The sequence below is a fragment of the Haliotis rufescens genome, unplaced genomic scaffold (genome assembly GCF_023055435.1).
Source record: "Haliotis rufescens isolate VD_foot unplaced genomic scaffold, xgHalRufe1.0.p SCAF_5, whole genome shotgun sequence".
Lineage (NCBI taxonomy): Eukaryota > Metazoa > Mollusca > Gastropoda > Lepetellida > Haliotidae > Haliotis > Haliotis rufescens.
In genome coordinates, this window is record NW_025964223.1 from 60,188,257 (window position 1) to 60,215,346 (window position 27,090).

Sequence of the window (27,090 nt, forward strand, 5' to 3'; positions counted from 1 at the left end):
TCTGATAATTATGAATACGAATAATGAAAATTTGCTAGACTATAGAGTGACAACACAACCCAAGTGCTAGAGAAATGAGACCACTCCAGCACACACACAGGAAAGAATTGAGGTCTTCCTGTGAGGAATCCCTCCAAAGTCTTAACTCCAACAATTAAGTGTAAGACAGATAAAGATAAGACAGATAAAGATAAGACGAAGAAGATGGCTTCATGCCACTTTTAGCAATATTCCATCACTATCTGAATAGCGTTATGAGCAACCGATTGGTGAATGACATTTGGCCCATCATAAATGCACATATTATTATACTATCGTGGAGGGGACACCAGAAATAAGTTTCACACATTATACCTATGTCGGGAACCAAACCTAACCTTTGGCGTGACGAGTGAACACTCTAACAACTCGGCTACCCCACCGCCCCTAAGAGAGGAGATGAGGGAAGGAATTGATCTCACCTTCTCAAAGGACGGAAAGCTTGCACGGAAGTCTTCCTCCTCCTTCTGCTCGTCGCTGCGGTCGTCTCCGTGCGTCTGGGACTTGTAGCGGTACAACGCCTGTTTCTCCTCCTCCTTCCTCCGCCTCGCCTCCTCCTGCTCCTGCCACGCCCTCACAAACAGCTCAAACAATCGAGACAAGGTGAAGGTCAACTGAGGTGAGAGTTCACCAGACATCAGACAGTGGGTCTTGACCAACAAGACAGCATCTTTCAGAAGCCTGTAGGACAGAAATCAGGGTCAGTGTTGTGGTCTAGCATAAGCAAAGGTGAGACAGGCACACAAATGTGTCTCAAACTTACTTGGAACATATTTCTTTCTCCTGGACAGTTGCTGTGTCTGTGTCCCTCTGCTGGGTGAATCGGCCGACTGCTCGCCATGTGACGTCTGCTACCAGCATCTCAGCCATCTGGAGCATGCTGGGAGATTGAGGGTGGATAGCTGGGAATCTACTCAGACAAATGACGGTCTGCTCTGGGGTGCTCAAACTTTCAAACTGCAATGAAACAAAAATAGAATCATGTTTCTCTTGACATAAAGCCATATATTTCTATATATACAAGTCATATCTCTTTGACAATAAGTCAAGCAGTAATGGGCCACATACCTTAACTTTTTGTGCCAACAGATCCACCTCTTGTGCAATCATTCTCATCCCTAGGGACACCTGGAAGAAAAGGAGGAGTGTCATAACTTATGATGTTTGTTTGTTTGTTTGTTTGTTGCTTAATGCCACACTCAGCAATATTCCAGCAATATGAAGGTGGTCTGTAAATAATCGATGATTAACATCAGGAGCATCGATCCACGCAATTGGAATACAATGATATGTATCAACCAAGTAAGCGTGTGTGACCACCCGATCCCATTAGTTGCCTCTTACGACAAACACTGTCACCTTTTACGGCAAGCATGGGTTGATGAAGATCTATTCTAACCCAGATTTTCACGGGAACATAACATGTGAAGAAGAGACAACTCCCAAGGAACATGTCTTTAGATTGAGGTGTCTGAGAGCTTGAAACAAACATCATACGCACTTGTGTGTTATATGCACCCTTAATTATGGGCAATTAAAATCTATCATGTTTTATACGCACAGACTTTTCTTTTGTATCATTTCAGGCTGTCAGCATAAACCACAAAATTCATGATCTTTCAACTCTGTTTATTTATCATCAAAATTTTATTCTAATAAGGATCCCTATTTCTAATTTTGGGAGCACCCTGGGCGCTTATTTCGTTGAATACCTTACTTCATATATTGCTGCAGTTGGGGGAAAATACTCTTTCATAATCCTATGACATAGTGTGATGTTGCAAGAATGTTCAATATTTACTCATTACACACAGAAATTCTTCAACATGAAACTGAAGATGGTTGTCCAAGTCTGCCCAACGGACTGTCCCTACCTGAAGCATGGCCAGTGTGAAGGGCTCCAACAGATCCTTGTAGCATGGGTATTCCTGCTCTAGCCTCTGCAGGAACCTGTGGAGTGTCGTCTGCCACACTCTCTCCTCCCGGACACAGCTGGTCGCTGTGATGTCACCTCGGAGTTGGTCCTGCAGCATCTGATTGGCTGAGAGGAGCTTGCTGAGTAGGTCTGTCACATGATCGGTGGACCCCACGCTCTGGAGGAAGCTGGTGATGTCTTGTACTAACAAATGGAACTGCAATACCAATAAGGACGACTGACTCACGTACACAATGTACCCTTCATGACAATCATGACAGAATTTAGTGCGAAAAATCTGTTGTTGATAACAATGATCCTTGCCTAGGCTCTATTGGCACCACCCTGAATCAGTTAGATCTGACACCATCAGGATCCACCCAGTCCCAAATTTAGTTGGCTTTTGTGACAAATATGAGGTCCTAGGAACATAAACTGATACCAAGTGGCAACAATACTAGTCAGCTTAATCGCCTCTATCCCAAGGTCTAATAAAAACGTTTTGGCATTATCTGTATCAATGATGAAATCCATCGTTCAGTTGCCCATAAAGATGAGGTGTTGAGAGCAGACACACATCAAACCCACCTGTGACTCCTGGGGTCTATACACCTTCCTCTTCTGCAAGTCGGTGACCTTCTGGGTGAGCGTCTGTTGTCTCTGCAGCAAGAAGCGCACCCGCGGGTGGGGGCAAATAGACTCCGCCAGACCCCGCCCCGTCAACAACTGCAGCTGCAGCTCTACTGCCTCCAGCTCTGCCTCAACATCACTCAACTGCAGGGAGAGGACCAATCAGGAGATAATCAGCATTACACAGCTCTGACATTTCAACAATATCACGACATGTCAGCGTAATGTGGGGGAAAGCTCAAAGTGATACCATTAAAACATTGTGAAACCCAGATATGGTACAGGTAAACCAAAAAACATAATCAGGGTTAATCTGAGATTTGAACCCATCATCCGGAAATCTTGGTGGGACTAAGGGAGGTAACTCTGAACGAGGCTTGCAGCTTCTTAATCACTGGGTCACATGTACACAGAAACTAAAATATACAGTCCAGAAAATGAACAAAGGAAGCTATATCCAATGTAAGTCTTCTAAATATTTTAGTTCCAAAATAGTTCCAATATGCACCAAAACTTTGTCTGTGTGACATGACAAGCATAGCAGTTATTTTCCACTGATTCAAAAGTACCATAGGAATACAACAAATTTTCACATGATAATACAACTTGGAAATCCATCTTGGATATTCCTGACAATTAAACAGTTTAATTTCTGTTCTCTTAAGATTTTCATGCACCTATTTTCGTTTTTGACATAAAAAAACATTTAGGAAGTACATCACATGTTAATTCTTCAAACAGATCTAGTGCAGGCATGTACCTCATCTTGAAGATGCTCAAGCTTCACTGCCTGCTTCTCTACTGGATCAACAGGTCCTCTGGGAGCCAACAGGACCATATGCGACAGCCCCACATACACCAGACCCCGCCCGATGTTGCTGAGACTGTCCCCACCATCATCCTGGGTCAGGTCATGCAGGATCTCACAGCTTCTGTGGAGGACGGGCACAGCTGCCGGGTCTATGGAGTCGGTCACGCACTGGAGGCAGCTGTGTGCCCGTCTGATCACAGCAGACGTCAGCGCCGTCTGCTTCACTGATGACTGCAGCTCATCAAAAACTGCTGCATACTGGACTCTGTCAGCTGGTGTCAGTAGCGATTTGATGGAGTCCAAGAGATGGATGAAGCTTCTGAACAAGTATTTACTTGTTTGGTTTCTGAAATGAATGCATACATACAAACTAGGTCTGGGATGGGTAACACGGGTACTCGGGTTGGGTGGGTACTGAGTAGGACCCGGGTACCCACAGGACTACCCAGACCTGTGGTTATATTGTTTAATGACAAAAATGGAATATTGCTCACCTGAGTGAGTGAGTGACTTGGGTTTAACGCCACTTTTAACAGTATTTCAGTTATATCGCGGCGTGTCAGCTTAATGTGGGAGGAAAGCCCAAAGTGATGCAGGTCTCAGACGTTTACCACTTCGGTGAAACCTACAAGCACGGGTATGGTGCTGACAAACCTAGAAACATAATTGGGGCAAACCGGGATTCGAACTCACTATCATAGATTTCTGGCGTGCCCAAGGGACTCAACTCTGCACAGGGAATCGCGGCGCCTTAGACGACTGGGCCGCCCGTGCCCCTCTAAAAGTATCTGGAACTCCATGAGTACACTACAAGCCACTAATGTTCGCAGTTCTTTCTGACTGTGCACCAATTCCTTCAGACTTTTATATGTTTGAATAAAGATAAAACTTCAGTCAACTTCAGTGCATGGATGACCAGATCATTTTACGCGTGTATCTAAATACATATTTCCAAGGGACACGGTAAGCTATTCACAATCGGACATTTTGTAACCATCTGTTGAGACCTACAGGAGGTACCTGGGTAGGGTCAGGTAATAAGGGTATGGGTGCCCGGGTAGGGTCGGGTAATAAGGGTGTGGGTGCCCGAGTAGGGTCGGGTAATAAGGGTGTGGGTGCCCGGGTAGGGTCGGGTAATAAGGGTGTGGGTGCCCGGGTAGGGTCGGGTAATAAGGGTGTGGGTCCCCGGGTAGGGTCGGGTAATAAGGGCGTGGGTACCTGGGTAGGGTCGGGTAATAAGGGTGTGGGTACCCGGGTAGGGTAAGGAAATAAGGGCGTTGGTACCCTGGTAGGGTCGGGTAATAAGGGTGTGGGTACCCGGGTAGGGTAAGGAAATAAGGGTGTGGGTACCCGGGTAGGGTCGGGTAATAAGGGTGTGGGTACCCGGGTAGTAAATTTGGACTCATCCCAGCCCTCATACAAGCTGACTCTGGACAATGTATCTGTTGTTGAAACTAGTTTTGACACTGTTCCACATATAATAGGCACAAGGGAGCAGTCCAAATCAGGGAACACATCATGCAACATTTGTTACATGGACACAATCAACTCCAAATTTAGGACACAAGTTCCGAGTCTCCACAATCTGTACTTACTTGACACTCCTCTCTGGACAGGCTAAGATAGAAGCATGACTCCACACATGTTGCCGGATCAACTCCAACACTCTCAGCTGATAGTCGAAGTGTTTCAGGGGGACATCTACAGGCAGACACTCAGCCTCACTCTGGCAGCTGTGGTCACGTGACAACAGACTGAATGCAAAATAAGACACAGCCGATGTCTGGAACATTCCTGGACCCTGAAAAGATAAGATTAAAGGATGTCATCTCAAATTATTTGAGTCATAAATTATGAAAAGAAAGTTGAAATGGTACTGAAATATATTGTCCAATGAGGCTTACCAGTGAAAGTTCTGTTTCTGTTTCTGCTTGATCGTCCTTTGTTTTATTCCACTGTAACCACTGGCGACAGTTCCTGGAAGCTGTGCTCCTCCACAGCATATTCAGGATACTCTTGGAGAACGTCACATCTCGGCCTGCATCTTGTTCCTGACAAAGAACAGAAAACATACAATGTGAAAGTTATCTCTTATTCTTAATTTTATGACAACTTAATAAAAGCATTGAATTTTCAAAGATACTTCTCATCTTCATCCAATCACAAAATTTAAGCATTTTACGAATGACAATCAGCATTGCCATGATAAGCAAACTTTAAACTATACTACTCAAAAGAAGTTAAAGAACACCTGATTCTTTCAAATGATTATGGTTTATCTGTTATAACATGTCAGATTAACTATGGTCATATGAAAGAATCAGGTGTTCCTTAACATCTTTTGAGTAGTATGTGTCATGGAGGCAAATAATTTACGGAGTCTGAGCCCGGTGACCCAGTGGTCGACAGCATGAGCCCTGACCCGTCCCACCACGGTACTCATTAGCCATGTTCCTCAGCAATTTCCCATCTCACCTGTGTTTTCTTCATCAGCTCCAGGTGCATCAAAGTGTCAGGTGTGTAGTGAAGACAATAGTCCTGAAGGTGAGACAGGTGAGATGAGTCAGCTGGCACACCTGGTAGCAAACTCAGGTGAGACATCACATTCAGGTGTTCAAACAAGGGCCACAACTCTACAAAGCCAAACGGCAGTGTCGGCTCAGCAGTGGTCTCAGGGGCCGGCGGGACATTGTCCGATGTCCACATGTCTGTGTCCGAGGTCAGATGCAGATTGTGGCACCCAAGACAAGTCCTCACCTTCTCAAACAGGTCTTCAATGTTCTCTAGAAATAGATCAAATATATACCTATTATGTGAAACTCAATTCTTTCTTTCATTTTCTTCATTACACATTTCAAATTGCCTTGAACTTAGGGAATAGAGTTTGCTCTATGCTCTCTTGCCCACGTTTTGTATAGGTGCATACACCGGTATCAGTGCACAGCGAAACAGAGATTATCAATATGTGTTACAGAATCTAGCTATCAGATTGGCAGTCGCAATCCAATGTTGAATAGTGAGTAAGTGAGTTGTGTTTAACGCCACTTTTCACAGTATTCCAGTGATATCGCAGCGTGTCAGCTTAATGTGGGAGGAAAGCCTGAACTGATGCAGGTCTCGGACGTTTATCACTTCTGTGAAACCCACGAGCACGGGGAAGGTGCTGACAAACCTAGACACATAATCTGAGTGAACCGGGAATCGAAACCACAATCAAGGGACGCAACTCTGCAGAGCGAATTGTGGCGCCTTAGAAGATTAGGCCACCCATGCCCCCCCCCAATGTTGAATACCCTACAAGATACATACAAGATGTTATTCTACATACTACATACTTACTGCATATTAAATTTCATAATGATATATGCATAAATAGCTGTGTAGTAAACAAAAATGACATTTTCATTATGGCTGCATGGTGGCCTTGTATTTTAAGAGATCGTAAAAATGTAAACGTTAACGACAAGGGGACAGACAGTGCACCACGACTTTCAGTCTGGTGTGATGATAATGCCAATCTCTTGTCATATCTATTCCATAACTCATCAAATCTTTAAACAAACCTGTTGTTGTTTCTATATTTCTAATCAACCCTGAGAGTTCTAGTATTTGCTTCCGAACTAGGTAGCCACTGTGAACCATGGCCTTGACCTTGTTGAGTACAACACCAGAGGGCGCCTCCTCATACATGCTCACGAGGTTCACCAATGCCTGTAGCCTTCGCGTCAACATTGCTTCACATTCTGACATCATAGCAGCGGGGTGACCAAAGTCATTCCAGAATCTCTCAAACTGTTTGGCGGACATATTGTCTTGTCCTAGAGTTCGCTGGAGCTGAGTAACAGCTGATTGAAGCTTGGAAGATGAGCTGAAACAGACATTTATCTGCATGTTATTTTGACCTTTTGAATGATCAATGCAAATTGTGTAAGTTGAAGGATCCTAATCAAGGACCCTTTCAATCTTATTTTTCCAGAGAGTATTGTCAATTCTGATGTCAATTTAGACCAAAGAAAACACCTCAGTGATAATCTAGAACACCTATATACCTGGTGGATCCAAGACCATAGATGACAGCTCAGTGTTAATCTTAAACACCTATATACCTGGTGGATCCAAGACCATAGATGACACCTCAGTGTTAATCTTAAACACCTATATACCTGGTGGATCCAAGACCAGTGATGACAGCTCAGTGTTAATCTTAAACACCTATATACCTGGTGGATTCAAGACCATAGATGGCACCTCAGTTTTAATCTTGAACATCTATTTACCTGGTGGATCCCAGACTAGTGAGGGTTGCCAGTGTTTTGTTGTTAAACCAGTTCCAGTGTAAGGCGAGTTGACATGTGAAAGTCTGCAGTGTCATCTGTTGCCATCTTTGTGCCAAACACAGCAGACGGCACATCCAGGGCAGGCAGGACAGGATCTGACAGAAATGTAAGGAAGTGTAGACTGGTAATGAAATGTCATACTTTTATAACATAGGTGACCCCTCTTAAATAATAACCTGTATCACCAGGACCCCATGTCAAAAGTCAATTATAGCGCTATAACTATCCTCGGGTGTGGAGCCCTGGGATGTGGAGGATGTGGAGGGATGTGGAGCCCTGGGATGTGGGGGCCTGGGATGTGGGGGCCTGGGATGTTGGGGCCCGGGATGTGGGGGATGTGGAGGGATGTGGGGGCATGGGATGTGGAGGGATATGGAGGGATATGCAGCCCTGGGATGTGAAGCCCTGGGATGTGGGGGCCTGGGATGTGGAGGGATATGGAGCCCTGGGATGTGGGGGCCTGGGATGTGGAGGGATGTGGGGGCCTGGGATGTGGAGGGATATGGAGCCCTGGGATGTGGAGGATGTGGAGGGATGTGGGGGCCTGGGATGTGGAGGGATATGGAGGGATATGGAGCCCTGGGATGTGGAGGGATATGGAGCCCTGGGATGTGGGGGCCTGGGATGTGGAGGATGTAGAGGGATATGGAGCCCTGGGATGTGGGGGCCTGGGATGTGGAGCCCTGGGTTGTGGAGGATGTAGAGGGATATGGAGCCCTGGGATGTGGGGGATGTAGAGGGATATGGAGCCCTGGGATGTGGGCCCTGGGATGTGGGGGCCTGGGATGTGGGGGCCTGGGATGTGGAGGATGTAGAGGGATATGGAGCCCTGGGATGTGGAGCCCTGGGATGTGGAGGATGTAGAGGGATATGGAGCCCTGGGGCCGTATTTATCAAACAACTTAGTTTTGGCTTTAAAAAAACCTTAAGTTTCTGAAAAATTACTTAGCCAAGTCAAAAACTTAAGTTGGTATTCACGAAGCGTCTAAGTAAAAAACTTAGCTAAGTCTGCCGTGAGAAACTAAGTCGATTTCACCGAATGCAAACACGTGATCACTAAGGACTATCCCAGCTATTTTTAGCCTACCAGTGGAACTCTTTTCACTAAGAGAGAGAAAAACGTCATCGGGGAATTCCCGGACAGCGCAGACGATAATAAACACCGCTGCGAGCTCCAAGATAGGCCCACGCCATGACCGAAGACGCGAAAAAGAGACGGCCAAACTTTACCAAAGAAGAATCGTTACTACTAGCAGAGCTGGTGGCATCAAACAAGGTGGTGCTTGAAGGAAAGTTTGGCCCCGGCATCACCTCCTTGAAGCGACAGGAGGCTTGGCAGGTACGTGGTAAAAGTTCCGCGGCAGTGAGTGTTTTTTTTATGGGTTTTGAGATGTTTAGCCGCTTACATCATTGATTTTACATACATATGTAGCAGACAAGACCGTAATGCGTATCCAAGAATGCATGTGGTCGAATAATAACCAAGACGTTTTCCAACCTTCCATCATCACACTTCGTAAGTCCAGGTACCACGGGAATGATATATTTTGGTCATATTTAGACACTGAGACCCAAACAATTATTTTCGTCTTTCTCAAGTTGCACTGTGGTTTGTATCTTCATCGGGGTAGGCCTATTGTCTGTACCCCTAACAATTTTTACCCAAAATTTTCGGTGATTTTGAACCCAAACCAGTAGCCTAGATCTATGTCATTTTGTACTCCTTTTGGGGCATTTGCATTAGTCCTAGGCCTCATGTTAGTATCCTAAAGTTACATTACTATCACTTTCATGTCAAAAGCATACAATTAAGTTAGTTTAACTAATTTAACAATAACTTATTACAGGGTCAAAATGTCATTTCCATATCAAGACCAATCAATGTGTTCCTATGCATTAATTAGTAATAAATATATTGTGATGGATCTCATACAACCTCGATCTAGTGCTGCATAGTCATATTATGAACTTGATGAAATGTTATATTATGTAATGCACATATACTCTTGTTTACAATATTAATGTAAAACATATATGACAATATACTGAAATATGAATAATATTATTTTCTTAGTAACACAGTCCCATATAATTTTGGGTCTAAACAGCTTTGCTAAAACTGGGCTTTGGATACAAAATATGATCAATATCGCAATACTCAGTTCATGATACACTATGTATCACGATACATAATTCACTTAAATTTTTATATTTCAATGGACATAAAAACTATTAAAAGGCTTAAAACATCATGAATAATTGGTCTCATGTTTAAAAATAAAGATATCTCTTTTCAATGAGTACTTTATTTCAGAAATCAATTTGAGTGTAAATACCACAAGGACAGAAATTAAGTCTTAAAACTGTGTACAATGTACAGTGTGCATATAGCATGATTTAATACTAACAAAAATTATTAATGTAATTTGATGTGTTTTTCATTTGAGTTGTTATGTTTATATTGCAGATGATTACAGACACCCTCAATGCAAGCTTAATGCACAGGAGGACCAAGGAGGAGGTTGAAAAGAAATGGAAAAACCTGAAGAGCCAGTCAAAGAAAGCCTTTTCTAATTTCAGGCAGCAAACCATTGCCACTGGTAAACATACTTATGGATACATTAGTTTAGTTATTAAATAGTTTTGATAAAAAAGGTGACCTAAAATGATATAGTTAATGTGAAAGTGGAAAAAGGATATTGTCATTCCTTCACAGTTATTATTAAGACCTACATTGTAACTTGTTGCTGTATATTAAGAGTATAATTATACCAACACAAACCTATCTCAATGTTTGAAGGTCAAAAGAGTACTTGTCTCTATATTGTGTTGGTTTTGTGATAATATGTTTCTAAATACTATAACACCATTCACACTATAACCTATACTGCTTCTTGCACTTACAGGAGGCGGTCCACCTCCCATCCCTGTAAGTCCTGTCACAGATGCAGTTGTAGAGGCCATAGGGAGGGACAACATGTCTTTGACAGGAATATCCAACTCCTGTGATTCGACGGCCCTACAACTGCTTGATGTCATGACATCAAGAGAGAGGTACAAATGACATAAATGTTGATGTTGATATTGTACTAACATTATTGCATCACTTAGTATTTCATGTTTGTCAGCTTTGTTACATACTCCCCAAAATATATTTATGAAATCAAAATTTAAAGTATACTTCTTTAAAGTTCTTTCCCAATGTGTCTGCCACAGGCAGTCAATTTGCAATTATTGACAAGTCTCTGTTTAAAAACAAAACACAAGGCTCCGAATACACAAATAATGTATATATATTTCTTTCAGCGGTGAAGTTGAGGACATGGCCAATGTGTTCCACGTGCCAGAGAGGACTTGCCAGTGCCAGAATCAGACTTCTATGGAAGCATTAAACAAAGAAAAACTTGTATTAGAAATTGAATGTTTAAAATTAAGAAAAGAGTATCTAACAAAGAAAATTTACAAAGTAGAAGAATAGACTGTAAAGCTCATGTCACGCAAGTGGGGACCGACCATTTGATATTTGCTTGGGGGTAGGGGCTAGTATTATATTTTGTTTCAAGATTAGATAGTTTTTCAGCTACAGACACAGATATCGCATTATTTAAAAATATGAGCTAATTGTTTTTAGAAAAACACCTTGCAACAATGTATTTTTCCCACCCACCCCCGAATATCAAATGGGCTGTCCCTTAGGAAAATTTAAATTAATACTAAGTGCATACTTAGAGTGCCAAATAATAGTAGCAGGAAATAACTTACATGGAAAGTAGGTGATTGCAAACTGTTCCCGATATCTCAACCCTGTTGCTGCAGGTGCAATGGCTGATAGACCTTGCATCTGTGCCCTTAGCTGTCCGGATTGGCTGTTTCCATGTACAACTGGCATAGGCACATTCCTGTCTTTGCTGATGTTATGCAGCACTGCACAGGCAGTTATTACCTAGAAAAATGTTAAAAAAGCCTATTCAATACCCTTTCATGAACTGATGTGGCCTTAATCTTAATGACAAATATTTCTAGAATGTGTTGAATTTGACAAAGAGTGAAATGTATGGTCTGTATTTCAAATATGTTATCCTATGTACTGTTTGATCTCAGATATATTTGCCTAATTTTTTTTTTCCCTTAAGCTAGATATAAAATAAGTCAAAAGAAAATGAATATTGAACATCAATACAGATACAGATTATGAAATTGTGTTGACTTTTTTTACAATAACACATGACAGTGAGTGAGTGAGTTTAATGTCATATTGATGAAATGTTACTGTCTTCATTGAATAAAAAATTAATGTTCACCGTATTGTGTTTGTTTATTTATCAACCTACAGTATATCTAGTCCTGACAATAATAATGTGAAAAAGAAATAATTCCATTAAAGTGTAAGTCTATGAAGACTCTCCATTTTTTACTGAAATTGAATAAAAAGAAATGAAAACATTTTCTAATTTCTATACCTTGCACGCCTTCTGTGGAGAAAGTCTGATTTCCCCATGTAAAACATGAAACCGACGTTTCAGCTGCCCAATTCCCCTCTCCACACAACTCCTTGTTTTCTTATGTGATCTGACAATTGCAATGAATAATCATTATTAGCAGATAATCATATAAAATTTAAATTGGGAGTATAAGAAAAAGAAGAACACATTTTGCTATGTTCTCAGTGATAGAAACTAACATTTTCAATCCATTGGTCATTATAATGACAACATATTGCAAACCCCTTAATATTGCTGTTTCTTGTTATGTGTGTGGTTATATTTCATAGAATCAATGCTTCATACTAGTATGTTTTCATACATAAAAGAGAAGTGAGATAAAATGATTATTATTTCTTACTGATGAATACATAATCATACATATGTTTTTACCTGATTTGCTACTTACATAATTTTACGACACTTAAGTAGGAATTAAACGGAATGATGCCTGAATAATACTTTACAGCAAATATGTGTAACTCTTCCATTCCGTTTTTAGGTTTGAGATAGTATTCTACCTAACCAGGGGAAGTCACTCTATTGCTGAGTGCTCGTAGTGAACTGAACGAAGTAATATTACCTGTTGTAGTTTGTCTGTGGTCCTTGGAGAGGACGCAAAAATGGTGTTAGGATCCATCTCCGACAAGGGTAGCCACTGTCTCCAAGCAGATGACAACTTACTGGTAGCCGGTTCCCCTCGAACATCCGACATAACCCACTTGTTGTTAAAATGCGGGAGTCGTGTGTTGAGCCAGGCCAACGTGCAACGATGTCGATAATATGATCGTCGCTGTCAAACACTATTTGTGTATTTACACTATGGTAATTATGCCTGTTGACAAATTCTTTCTCATTGACTGATGGGGCCTGAATTTGAATGTGGGTGCCATCAATTACCCCAACAATACCCGGGAAATTGGCAGTCTGATAGAAGCGCTGTTGGTGGCGTCTTATTTCTTGGGGTTGTACAGGAAAGGTAACAAATCTACGAAGGATACGGTGACTTGTGAGGGAGTCAAGCGTTTGGAAAATCACCCGAGATATAGTGGGTTGGCTCAGACCATGGTCATCACCGTTACATATTTGAAACTTGCCAGTGGCAAGATAACGCAAAGTGACAAGCACCTTCGTAACGCAGGACACGGCACAACTCCGCTGTGTTATAGGACTCAACTCCTGTTCAAGGATATCACAGATATAAACAATACTGTTCCTATCAAATCTGTACCGCTGTATCAGTTCATTGTCATCTAATGAATGTAGTATATCTCTTCTCTCATTAAATATTCTTGAATTGCGTCTGGCAGCCATTTTACATGACTTAAGTCAAACATACATGATTTAAGCCTAGCAAGGTGAGTCTTAATAGTTAAGTCAAAAAATGACAAAACTTAAGTCTAAGTCTTTTGATAAATATGACTTAAGTTTTTCCACTAAACTTAAGTAAAAAAACAAGAAAACTAAGTTTTTTTAACTGACTTAAGTTTTATTTATGACTTAAGTTGTTTGATAAATACGGCCCCTGGGATGTGGGGGATGTAGAGGGATATGGAGCCCTGGGATGTGGGCCCTGGGATGTGGGGGCCTGGGATGTGGGGGCCTGGGATGTGGAGGATGTAGAGGGATATGGAGCCCTGGGATGTGGGGGCCCGGGATGTGGAGGGATATGGAGGGATATGGAGCCCTGGGATGTGGAGGGATATGGAGCCCTGGGATGTGGGGGCCTGGGATGTGGAGGATGTAGAGGGATGTGGGGGCCTGGGATGTGGGGGCCTGGGATGTGGAGGGATATGGAAGGATATGGAGCCCTGGGATGTGGGGGCCCGGGATGTGGAGCCCCGGGATGTGGGGGCCTGGGATGTGGGGGATGTGGGGGCCTGGGATGTGGAGGGATGTGGAGCCCTTGGATGTGGGGGCCTGGGATGTGGGGGCCCGGGATGTGGAGCCCTGGGATGTGGAGGATTTAGAGGGATATGGAGCCCTGGGATGTGGGGGCCTGGGATGTGGGGGCCTGGGATGTGGAGGATGTAGAGGGATATGGAGCCCTGGGATGTGGGGGCCTGGGATGTGGAGGATGTGGAGGGATATGGAGCCCTGGGATGTGGAGGGATATGGAGCCCTGGGATGTGGGGGCCTGGGATGTGGAGGATGTGGAGGGATATGGAGCCCTGGGATGTGGAGGATTTAGAGGGATATGGAGCCCTGGGATGTGGGGGCCTGGGATGTGGGGGCCTGGGATGTGGAGGATGTGGAGGGATATGGAGCCCTGGGATGTGGGGGCCTGGGATGTGGAGGATGTGGAGGGATATGGAGCCCTGGGATGTGGGGGCCCGGGATGTGGAGGGATGTGGAGCCCTGGGATGTGGAGGATTTAAAGGGATATGGAGCCCTGGGATGTGGGGGCCTGGGATGTGGAGGATGTGGAGGGATATGGAGCCCTGGGATGTGGGGGCCTGGGATGTGGAGGATGTGGAGGGATATGGAGCCCTGGGATGTGGGGGCCCGGGATGTGGAGGGATGTGGAGCCCTGGGATGTGGAGGATTTAAAGGGATATGGAGCCCTGGGATGTGGGGGCCCGGGATGTGGAGGGATGTGGAGCCCTGGGATGTGGAGGATTTAGAGGGATATGGAGCCCTGGGATGTGGGGGCCTGGGATGTGGAGGATGTAGAGGGATATGGAGCCCTGGAATGTGGGGGCCTGGGATGTGGGGGATGTGGGGGATGTGAAGCCCTGGGATGTGGGGGCCCGGGATGTGGAGGGATATGGAGCCCTGGGATGTGGGGGCCCAGGATGTGGAGCCCTGGGATGTGGGGGCCTGGGATGTGGAGCCCTGGGATGTGGAGGATGTAGAGGGATATGGAGCCCTGGGGTGTGGGGGCCTGGGATGTGGAAGGATGTGGAACCCTGGGATGTGGGGGCCTGGGATGTGGAGGATGTAGAGGGATATGGAGCCCTGGGATGTGGGGGCCCGGGATGTGGAGGGATATGGAGCCCTGGGATGTGGGGGCCCAGGATGTGGAGCCCTGGGATGTGGGGGCCTGGGATGTGGAGCCCTGGGATGTGGAGGATGTAGAGGGATATGGAGCCCTGGGGTGTGGGGGCCTGGGATGTGGAAGGATGTGGAACCCTGGGATGTGGGGGCCCAGGATGTGGAGCCCTGGGATGTGGGGGACCGGGATGTGGAGCCCTGGGATGTGGGGGATGTAGAGGGATATGGAGCCCTGGGATGTGGAGCCCTGGGATGTGGGGGATGTAGAGGGATATGGAGCCCTGGGATGTGGAGCCCTGGGATGTGGGGGATGTAGAGGGATATGGAGCCCTGGGATGTGGAGCCCTGGGATGTGGGGGATGTAGAGGGATATGGAGCCCTGGGATGTGGAGCCCTGGGATGTGGGGGATGTAGAGGGATATGGAGCCCTGGGATGTGGGGGATGTAGAGGGATATGGAGCCCTGGGATGTGGGGGATGTGGGGGCCTGGGATGTGGAGGGATGTGGAGCCCTTGGATGTGGGGGCCTGGGATGTGGGGGCCCGGGATGTGGAGCCCTGGGATGTGGAGGATTTAGAGGGATATGGAGCCCTGGGATATGGAGGGATGTGGAGCCCTGGGATGTGGAGGATGTAGAGGGATATGGAGCCCTGGGATGTGGGGGCCTGGGATGTGGGGGATGTAGAGGGATATGGAGCCCTGGGATGTGGAGCCCTGGGATATGGAGGGATGTGGAGCCCTGGGATGTGGAGGGATGTGGAGCCCTGGGATGTGGAGGATGTAGAGGGATATGGAGCCCTGGGATGTGGGGGCCTGGGATGTGGGGGATGTAGAGGGATATGGAGCCCTGGGATGTGGGGGCCCAGGATGTGGAGCCTTGGGATGTGGGGGCCTGGGATGTGGAGCCCTGGGATGTGGAGGATGTAGAGGGATATGGAGCCCTGGGGTGTGGGGGCCTGGGATGTGGAAGGATGTGGAACCCTGGGATGTGGGGGCCCGGGATGTGGAGCCCTGGGATGTGGAGGATGTAGAGGGATATGGAGCCCTGGGATGTGGGGGCCCGGGATGTGGAGCCCTGGGATGTGGGGGATGTAGAGGGATATGGAGCCCTGGGATGTGGGGGATGTGGGGGCCTGGGATGTGGAGGGATGTGGGAGCCTGGGATGTGGGGGCCTGGGATATTGGGGCCTGGGATGTGGAGGATGTGGAGGGATATGGAGCCCTGGGATGTGGAGCCCTTGAATGTGGGGGCCTGGGATGTGGGGGATGTGGGGGCCTGGGATGTGGGGGCCCGGGATGTGGGCCCTGGGATGTGGGGGCCTGGGATGTGGGGGCCTGGGATGTGGAGGATGTGGAGGGATGTGGAGCCCTGGGATGTGGAGGGATGTGGAGCCCTGGGTTGTGGAGCCCTGGAAATTGGAGGGATGTGGAGCCCTGGGATGTGGGGGCCTGGAATTTGGGGGCCTGGAATTTGGAGCCCTGGGATGTGGAGCCCTGGAATGTGGAGGGATGTGGAGGATGTGGAGGGATGTGGAGGGATATGGAGCCCTGGGATGTGGAGCCGTGGAATGTGGAGGGATATGGAGCCCTGGGATGTGAAGCCCTGGGATGTGGGGGCCTGGGATGTGGAGGGATATGGAGCCCTGGGATGTGGGGGCCTGGGATGTGGAGGGATATGGAGCCCTGGGATGTGAAGCCCTGGGATGTGGGGGCCTGGGATGTGGAGGGATATGGAGCCCTGGGATGTGGGGGCCTGGGATGTGGAAGGATGTGGGGGCCTGGGATGTGGAGGGATGTGGAGCCCTGGGATGTGGAGCCCTGGGTTGGGGGGGCCTGGGATGTGGGGGCCTGGAATGTGGAGGGATATGGAGCCCTGGGATGTGGAGCCCTGGGATGTGAAGGCCCGGGATGTGCAAAGTCAAAGTTTCCTTTCAAATTGCATGACTAACTCTGAATCTGTTTGTAGAACTACATATCCAAAACATCAGCTCCCTGGGCTTCATGGTTTCTGAAAAAACTGATGCTTCAAAGTTTGTGTAACAGTTTCAACTTAAATTCAAGTCACGTCTTGGTCCTACATGTCTTCCTGAAGTTTCAAATCTATTATCTGTTTCAGGGAAGATTCTCAGAGTTATTAAAAGAAAAACATTAACCATTTCACTATCCTTTTCACTGGCATGAACAAACCTAAGTTCCAGATTATTTTCACATTTCAATTACTGCATTTTTAAAAAATTCAAGTTTCAAGTTTATTTAACTCCATGAACAAATCTGAGTTGGACATTCCCCCAAATATCATACGTATCCCTTCAGCCAGTTAAGAGAAGAAGATATATCCAATGGGCAGACAGACAAGAGATGGACAAACATTGCAAATGGTTTGAGCTTCATCCCCCATGACCTTCATCCCCAGTGAGCTAAGCTCATCAGCCTGAGCCAAAATTACAAGACAGTAATGTGTGGGTGTATAATTCATATGGACATTCTCCGTGAACCAAAATAATTTTTTCTGCCTTATAAATGAAAATGTAATGCAAATAGACGACATAAAATCCTGCCAAAAATTAAACAAGATTAAGAAACAAATATCAGTGCACAATTTTTCTTAATGTAATACAGCATCTTGGCCTGAGATCTCCCTGCTGCAGACAAGGAAACTATCAGGAAGCGTAGAGTAGCAGTCGAACGTCTTCCAGAGTCTCGGGGTCACAGAGGCTAACAAGAACAGCCATTCATCAAATAAATGGCATTTTGTTAAATGTCATGCAAAAATACCATCAAGATTTTCCTTCACATTGATTATTAATAACTTTGTTTCACCTAATTAAATTGCACATTCATTGATTTGCCCATGATCGGGGTCTGGTGCTTCCCGGTGCCTGGTCAGTGAGTCATTGGACACGGAACACGCAACTTGGGAATTCACACGGTGGAAATGTAAGTTAAACTATTCCTGAATAATGTGAAAATTAAAACGTAACTAGTGAGTGAGAGTGAGAGAGAGAGAAAGAGAAAGAGAGAGAGAGAGAGAGACATGAGAGAGTGAGAGAGACATGAGAGTGAGAGAGAGAAACGTGAGAGAGTGAGAGAGAGACGTGAGAGAGTGAGTGAGAGAGAGAGAGATGTCTCAACACACTGAGAGAGATGAAATGAGGTGAGGTGGTGAGCTGTGAGTGAGGTGAGGTTTGAGTGAGGTGAGGTGTGAGTGAGGTGAGGTGAGGTGTGAGTGGGGTGAGGCGAGGTGAGGTGTGGTGAGAGTGAAGTGTGTGGAGTGAGTGAGGTTTGTGAGGTGAGTGAGTGAGGCGAGTGATTGAGGCGAGCGAGTCAGTCAGTGAGTGAGTGAGTGAGTGAGGTTTCATGCAACTTGTAGCAACATTCCAACAATATTACAGCAGTGAACACCAGAACAGGCTTCACACACTGAATGCAGGAAAATTCCCACTCAACACAAAGCAGAGATATGTGGGGTAGTTATGGACCTTCACTTTCTTCACTCACTCAATGTATTGTTTCAAAATCTAAGAACTCACCTTTGTAAATGTGGCTTCAGAAACAACGTCCATCTTCTCAACAAGGGCAGACAACTCTGTCTCCATCTCCTCATACATGTTACTCAAATGGACAATGGCTGTAGATGTTGCGAATCCTTGTGATACTGCAAAATTAGAAGGATATCAATCACGAAGAACAAGGACCAGGAAACACAATTACTGACTGAAAATATAGTCACTTCAGGGATTTCTAGTTGCCATTAAACTCTTACTTCCGATATTTTTTGTTGATCTATAGATCTAGCTCTAGCTCACAATACATGGACTTATCAACATTAATATCTAAATCTTAGGCTAATGATCCCCATTACGGAGCCATTGGACAATTACAATTGACCCGATGTTGTTGTATTTGAAATAAGGGAGGCTACTCTTGATTAAATTCATTGCCATAATTAAAGGGGCACTGATCTCAAGCAATTCCCCAGGACTAGTTGTTGCCTTTGTTATTGTTTTTTCCCCGTGAGTACCCAGATGATACGCAACGCAACTGAGCGTGACAAGAGCCTGGGCTACCGTCTGCAAGGACAGCTAAATAAACTTGGAAGCAATATTTGTTTTATGCATTTTTTTAACACTGATTGGTTAACCGTGATCAATAAAGATTTCGACAAAGGGCGCATGTTAATTAATTTCTTCAGCCTAAACAGACAAAAAGAACGGCGGAGCTCGTCGGATGTCGTCGTTTGGAAATACCCCAGATGGTTATAGTTTAATAATAAAAAAAAGTATCCATGCAGTGAAAGCATTTTCCGATTTCGGATTGCATGGATAATACGATTACTACTCCCTTGTTGTCACCCACGTTTTCTGGTATAACCCTACACTTGTGTATTTGTCGTCATTCACTTGAAGCTCAGTTAATGAATTTATTATGTATAATTAGTGGTAGCACCACTCAGAATACCTGACAAAGGTTCCCATTTGGCATTTATTGTGTTTGGGGTAATTATTCAATCTAAATCCAGGTTTGAAGTGAGGTGAAATGTGTGTTATGTAATATGCACGTGGCAGCCCAGCAAGAGATGAATGATCAGTTGATTTACATTTTTGTAAATCAACGGATCGTTCCTAGTCATCAAAGGATTAACAGAAAATATGTTGATTGATTAATCACTGTTATCTTGCACAGTTGATATGTCAAAAGGGAGTGTTTACATGTCTAGGTTTACTAAAACAAATGGAATACACTCATACCATAACGTGAAGTGACGATTTAAAAACAACATACTTTGTTCAAAGGGTTAACCGATAATACGTTGATTGATTGCTCATTGTTATCGAACTCTATGGATTTTTTTAGGAACCGTGGACTTTATGAAAATAGTTGTCACGTGGGCTTTCTCAGCCGACCCTTAAGACTTGACACCTATGTGAAACACCTGAAACAATCTAAGTGATCAGTTGAGAAACGAACACGGGTTATAATATCCCGAAATGATATATATATTTTAAAATATTTGATTGTTACAGAGACACGTGACATCAAATAAGTTTCTTTGTACATCTGCAGACGTGTGGGATATTGTTCCTGTGTGTGGATATTCACGTATACATTCCTCGAACAAGGAAGCTGCCTAAAATTATACACATAAATTTGGTAGGTTGTAATTATATATTTGTATTTTGTTTTCCTTCATTATTGTAGCATTGAACAGATTCATTCTTGTTCCTCTACGTCTTGGTTGGAAAATTCTTCGATGCGCGAGAGACGTTGTTTTCACAAGTCGTTTCCTTTGTAAGCATGTATATATTACAGTCAATTTGTAAAATGTGATTCTCTCAGGCAATTTATAAAATGCGTAAATATTTCAGTCATTTTGACTGAAAATCTGTCCATTTCTTTAACAGATTGACTAAAATTGATAAAGACGATCAAAAGGGTCTAAAAACATCACAATAGATTATTATGTGGGATTAGAAGCCAAACAAAACAGAAATGTACTTTTCATCGTAACATTTTCAGTCTCTTGGTGATGATATTCAAGATAAAAATGTTTGGAATTCGTTGACATAATAATACAGATGGACATAGTTTTCAGTCAATTTGTAAAATAACTGAATATTTAGGCGTTTAATAAATTTCCTAAGTGAAAATTTTGGACATTTTGACTGTAAAAACATAAACACGATAAAATAAGCAATGCTCAGGAGAAATATTTACTTTGTGTTGCAAGTCAAAATAGTGTAAACGAAAATCTCACAATTACCAAGCAAGTGACTTATCAAAACTTCGTCACCATTACTGATGCTACCCAGAAAGATACCTACATTTCCTTATTATTTCCAAAACTGTATTTCATTTTGTTGATCAATGTGACCATACGCCCCTTATACTATCAATAAAAGTGACAAATGCGCTTACGAATTGCGCAGCACAGGTCACGAACTCTTCTAGATTTCTGCTAAATCATCCGGGTACTCACGGGAAAAAACAATAACAAAGGCAACAACCAGTCCCGAGGAAATGCTTTAGATCAGTGCCCCTTTAACATGAAAGCCTAATTAACACTGGTTAATTCTCTACCAGACAATCAGAATGTGTGTTTCTTGAGCCCTCCGCTTAAACGCTCGTAATAATGAAGACTGGTGGACCGAAAGCAAGAATGTCAAGTTGTTTTCGTACATTTTGATAGTTAATTCAGAGCAACATTGTAAAAGGTCCTTCAACACTGTGAAGGAGTATAACTGTCATGTCTGCCAATCACTGTAGGCGACCTGTTGTACTGTGTTCTCAGCAAAGCTAACATCGAGAATGTTCCCATAGAAACAGTAGTGTGCTTCAGCAGAAAAACACAAACTTGGAAATAATGAGGATATTTCTAGCCCCTTGCACATGCTGGAAACTTTCAAATATGTGAGTCAGTGTTGAGAATATGAACTTGACAGTTTCTGATCTTTGACATGGTGATGAATATTGTTCAAGTTCGACTAAATTCAACAAATTGATGCTAATTGTTAAACATGGGATAGACATTAATTCTTTCATAACTGCATTTATCGAGAATTCTAAGAATGCTTCCCTTGAGCACTGGGACAAGTGGGGTTTTCAACTAGGCTGCCACATCAGTGGAGGGATTTCGGAAGAAGCTGCTTCTGATGGACAGGGCACAACGGAAGACAGACACAAGACGATGGAAGACATACCACGACAAAATCACCTGACTTTCACTTGACTATTGAATGACTTTTTACAGTTCACAGAAAACCCTGAAGAAAGATAACCAATTGTGTAAGTCTCTTGTACCAGGTACATGGCAGTCAAGGTATTTACACATTTCAACAGCATCCACTCAATCTCCATACTGTACTATACTACTAAAAAAAAGGTAAAGGATCACTTGAATCTTTCAGTTTACTATAGTAACTATACCATTAATTACAGTAATATGAAAGAATAAGGTGGTCCTTACTTTTCTTGAGTAGCATATACTGTCCTTATATGGATACATGTCTTTTCATGGGAAGGACCAGTTCATATGAACAAGTACCGTTACCCCGGTAATTAGGGTTTTAAAACACCAGACCTGTCAACCCCTCATCATGACAATTATGGAGATTTGATCTTAAAACTAAGGGAGATTTGACCTAAAACTGGGGGAGATTTGACCTAAAACTGGGGCAGATTTGATCTAAAACTGGGGGAGATTGGACGTTAAACTGGAAGAGATTTGACCTTAAACTGGGGGAGATTTGACCTTAATCTGGAGGAGATTGGACCTAAAACTGGGGGAGATTTGACCTTAAACTGGGGGAGATTTGACCTTAAACTGGAGGAGATTTGACCTAAAACTGGGGGAGATTTGGCCTTAAACTGGGGGAGATTTGGCCTTAAACTGGGGGAGATTTGACCTTAAACTAGAGGAGATTTGACCTAAAACTGGGGAAGATTTGGCCTTAAACTGGGGGAGATTTGACCTTAAACTGGGGGAGATTTGGCCTTAAACTGGGGGAGATTTAACTTTAAACTGGGGGAGATTTGGCCTTAAACTGGGGGAGATTTGGCCTTAAACTGGGGGAGATTTGACATTAAACTGGGGGAGATTTGACCTTAAACTGGGGGAGATTTGACTTTAAACTGGGGGAGATTTGCCTCCAAAGGGGGAGATTTTTAAATTAGTGAAGATAAGAAGTTATTTTTCAACTTTTATTTTTATTAATTTTATTAAGAAAACAAAATATTTTAAAACAATAAATTTTAATAAAACGCTTGTATTTTTCTAAAGAGGGTATGGTAGCTAGGCAGAGACTAAATGGATAAATTTGTTCCTACTTTTTGGTCATCACATTTTACATACTGTTTTCCTTGCTATCATATGGAGACTTATTTACTGAGCAGATTATTTTATTTCATTAATATATCTTCAGTTTGGACAATGAGAATTTATGACTAATCCTATTATTCACTTCACCCTGACTGTTTCTAGGATTGTCAGCACCAGGACTGGTTTCATCAATGTGGTGACTATTAAGGCCTGCCTCACTTTGAACTTGCCTCCCACACTACATGACTGAGGTACTGTTCAAAGAACACTAAATCAAACTCACTCTTCCAGTGTAAAACTGGGTGAGCATTTAGAACCTTGAAAAATGATAATCAAATTCTGGCATGCAGTTCTCTTGAAATAACATGCCAGCTTTTCACGGGATGCAAAATGATAGAAATCCCTTTATAGCCATGGAAAGACAATTGTACCTTAGAAGTATCCGAAACTTTGTTTAAAGCTATTAAATTAATTCCTCCCAACAGAACGAATACTCAGTCACCCCCAACACTCCTCAGTGGTCGGCGATGTTGCGTTCAGCCGATGCTACAAGCACACCATCACATCGGGAACCCTCCAGACAAATCAAAATCCTCACCATGAGACCTCATTTTATCTTCTAAAATATTCTTTCAATTAACCCCGAAGAGCGACATGTCACTGAATTCTATAATCATTGTAGCTGAATCGGAAATCAATCCTCCCCCTCATCTGCTGCCTAATCTAGTGAGCACACCACTGGTGCTGAACAAATATCAAAGGAAACCATTCCCCCCTTCCCCAGATGAGAAGTAAACTTTTCCAACAACATCAGTAGTTAGACGGCAGGTGAGGTGTTACCACACATGTACTCGAGGAAAGTACGAGACGTATTGACCAACTGCCGCCCGCCGGTACAGCTGGCACATGCCGATCGCACCAATTAACATCCATGTTCAACATGATCCTAACCTGCAGGGGAGATGTTTTTACAACCCGAATGTCATTTCTATTAGTTCAATGGATTTAAATTGACAAACGCAAAAAATCCTTTCAATAAGTGAAGCATCTTTGAAGAACCTACAAATAGCTTCTATCAATATTATAGCGTTTACTTTCTTTCTTGATGCAAGGACGTGAGAAGGGTTGTTGGAGTGAGGAAATTAATACATTGATTATGTGACAACTGACAGGGACGAACAGGAACAAGCACGACAATTAGCCCGAGGACACTGCCCCACTTTAATGGATCTCTACACACTACTTCCAAATACATGCCTTCCTACAATGCGGGACTGTTGCATTCAGGATGCTGCTGAAAATAACATATCCACTGGCGCTGAAGTGCCGAATTCCAGTAAAAGAAAAGCCTAATTTGCCGAGAACAAGAATATCTCTTCTAGAGTGCCCAGCTTTTATGGCAAACAATTTGATTTTCTCCATGATCTCAAAACTCAGCTGTGCCCAGGTCGTGCTCAATTCAATCTTGCTAATCGTGTGATTGGTTCATCTTGCTCGCTCAAGTCATTAAGATCTTATTGACATTTTGCAATCAATTCAGTAGGTAGTGAATGGCCGATATTTAAACTTGTATACATCAGTGCGACTTGGAAGGCGAGAGATAGCTCGAAGAAAATTGAATACAACAATGGCTCAATCAGGATTAGGTACGGATGTCTTCAAGACGATTCCTACATGATTCTCTCCCGACAGCACGCAGGCAGCAAAATAAAAATTCGACATTAATGCAAATAGCGCCACGCGTAAGTTGGCCAGATTACCTGCGCTACACTCGTGTAATCACGTTTATTGAGTGGTATCACAAGCATCGTTCCAGCGAACAGCCCTTCTCTCCACCAATCTCATTACAGAAGGCGAGGAGCATGTATTAAGACACCATTGGCTAAAGGTAAATCACTTCAACACACGCAAGTTGAGCAACTTCCACAATCAATAGGCTTATCTGTCCGTGATTTGCAACAAAGTGGACATCCAGGAGTTTGATCCGTGTGGAGGAATACCGTCAGAGCTGCTACCATGTACTACAAGCCAGCAGGTAAGTCCTACCACTCATCCCTCACACCAAGAAGTTACAAACTAGTTCTATGATTGGACCTCTATGTGATACGGCATGGTATGTCACAGCCAGTCGGGAATAACTAGATTATTGTACCAGTGTATGTTATGTACATATAGAAGATATCGGCTCGGGTTGTAAGAACTGCACTGACTTATTGAAGAATCGGATCAATGAATATTGGATAGCTATTTGTTGTTGTATTATATACCACTTAACTACAGATTATCTATAATAATATGAACCTATCAGGCGTTATTTAACTTCTTTTGAGAAGTGTTTGTTATAAAATCAACCTCAGTTATGTCAACTATGTATGTCAATGTAATAGGCATGAATGTCCTGTCACATATTTATTCAAAATATACTCAAACAATACTTACTGAACAGTATGGATCTTTATCATATTATATAGCGAATGTAAGAGAACTGATCGACATAATATTCAACAAATAGATCAAGACAAGTTGGCAAGAAATGGCAAGTGTATATGTATGTGTGAGTATGGTCTTAAATCATGTGATTCAAGCTGTACCCATGAGCTGAGATTAAACTTTACCATGAGTGGGTTGAGTTGTGGATGCACCCGCTCACCTACCCTACCTCCTGTTATGTGTATTACACTAACCTTCACCTCTGTGTTCTGTACATACCCATCATTATTCTTTTGTTACATTTGATATAAAATAATTCCTAACAGAAATGGGGATCTAACTTCATACATGGCAAGACCCAGCCCTTGTCTCCTATATTTTAGGGTGAGCGAGACTTCTACCAAAAAACAACTTGTTCTCCCAATCACCAAATGTTCTTCTACATTTCTTTAGCATCTGGACAAATTGGGCCCATTGACAAAAGCCATATATTTATATCAATTCTTAATATTTTGTGCTCCAAAGCTTTTAGACTGATAAGTTTTGTGTAGTGACCAAGACTATGAATGCTCGATGTCAATCTGGTGCCCAATATTGGCAACAATTCAATTTGGGGAGCTGGCTGTTCACACGCTGCTCTATGTATGCGAGTGGAGGGAGCAGAGTGTCTTGCACAATCTTCATGTTGTACTAGTCGACGTGAAGGAAATTACACTGACCAAAGGGAGATTTGTTTGCTTCTTCAATCTAATCTGATCAACCTCTTAAGTACACCCTTTTAACTTTAATTGAAATTGATAGCATGCAATAGTCACCATACTCCACCTCGACGTTCATCTGAATGGCAAGTGAATTTAGTGAAGTTAATTTTTGTGCGTTCAGTCAGACATTTCAAATCAATCTTCCTACAATTTATATTTTTTTCACTTAAAGGTTAAATAGAAACCCAATTAATTTTCACAATCATGTTGAATAAGTTCAACAAAAATGAAAACTTTCACTTAAAATCATAACTTCAAATGATATCTTAATCGAAGACAATTTTTCAACACTCATTGCAAATCAACAAGGCCTGCCATTCATAATCACTTTAAATATTTTTGAAAAATATTATTGATTTGTACATCATGTCTGCCGACTCACAACCATAGTGAACATGTTCCAAGCAATTTGTTTAAATGTCTCTTCCAGTGATATATCATTTTTGCTCTAATGCAGCAAATTTCCTGAGGTTATTTCTTGAGAGTAAAAGCAAATGTCACATCAGGGAAATTATAAGAGAAAAAATTGTTTTAAAGTGACTTTAGCTCCCAACTAAAATGTTAACTTTAGAACCAAGATATCTTGTTCTGTGGTTGAGAAGCATGGAGTGAGTGAGTGAGTGAGTGGGTGATGTGAGTGAGTGAGTGAGTGAGTGAGTGAGTGATGGGGTGAGTGAGTGGGTGATGGGGTGAGTGAGTGAGTGAGTGAGTGAGTGATGGGGTGAGGGAGTGAGTGAGTGATGGGGTGAGTGAGTGAGTGAGTGAGTGAGTGAGGTGTTATGCTGCCTGCAGCACTATTGCAGCAGCGTCACAATAGGGCAGCAAGAATAGATTGTACATGAGATATATTTGTCACATGTAGGAATCAAACCCGTGT

The 27,090-nt window shown here is 43.4% G+C and overlaps 3 protein-coding genes across 4 annotated transcripts in view; 1 reads left to right on the top strand and 2 right to left on the bottom strand.

Moving 5' to 3' along the window:
• The window catches only part of LOC124140365 (midasin-like), a 158,930-nt gene that overhangs the window by 35,762 nt on the left and 96,078 nt on the right, over positions 1 to 27,090 (bottom strand). Inside the window, exons 50-61 of the mRNA XM_048384590.1 lie at positions 18,737 to 18,861; positions 7,673 to 7,827; positions 6,959 to 7,263; positions 5,871 to 6,178; positions 5,300 to 5,446; positions 4,991 to 5,196; positions 3,345 to 3,741; positions 2,543 to 2,728; positions 1,914 to 2,171; positions 1,108 to 1,167; positions 803 to 996; positions 462 to 720 (exon numbers count right to left, since the gene is read on the bottom strand). Of these exons, the coding sequence (XP_048240547.1) occupies positions 462 to 720; positions 803 to 996; positions 1,108 to 1,167; positions 1,914 to 2,171; positions 2,543 to 2,728; positions 3,345 to 3,741; positions 4,991 to 5,196; positions 5,300 to 5,446; positions 5,871 to 6,178; positions 6,959 to 7,263; positions 7,673 to 7,827; positions 18,737 to 18,861 (2,600 nt within the window). The remainder of the gene's footprint in view (positions 1 to 461; positions 721 to 802; positions 997 to 1,107; positions 1,168 to 1,913; positions 2,172 to 2,542; positions 2,729 to 3,344; positions 3,742 to 4,990; positions 5,197 to 5,299; positions 5,447 to 5,870; positions 6,179 to 6,958; positions 7,264 to 7,672; positions 7,828 to 18,736; positions 18,862 to 27,090) is intronic.
• LOC124125910 lies at positions 8,674 to 11,501 on the top strand. Its single transcript, XM_046489303.2, has 4 exons — positions 8,674 to 9,071; positions 10,200 to 10,332; positions 10,639 to 10,786; positions 11,039 to 11,501. The coding sequence occupies exons 1-4, from the start codon at positions 8,925 to 8,927 to the stop codon at positions 11,208 to 11,210; spliced, it is 600 nt and encodes a 199-aa protein (XP_046345259.1). The 5' UTR covers positions 8,674 to 8,924; the 3' UTR covers positions 11,211 to 11,501.
• LOC124125913 (putative nuclease HARBI1) lies at positions 10,983 to 13,730 on the bottom strand. 2 transcript variants are annotated; one of them, XM_046489306.2, is made up of 4 exons: positions 12,797 to 13,730; positions 12,193 to 12,301; positions 11,495 to 11,675; positions 10,983 to 11,109 (listed from the first exon to the last, which is right to left on the bottom strand). In XM_046489306.2, coding segments are annotated over exons 1-4 (1,023 nt in total). In that variant the 5' UTR covers positions 13,528 to 13,730; the 3' UTR covers positions 10,983 to 11,107. The 2 variants fall into 2 exon arrangements, with proteins under 2 accessions (XP_046345262.2, XP_046345261.2); XM_046489305.2 differs by lacking the exon at positions 10,983 to 11,109 and having other exon boundaries at positions 11,321 to 11,675.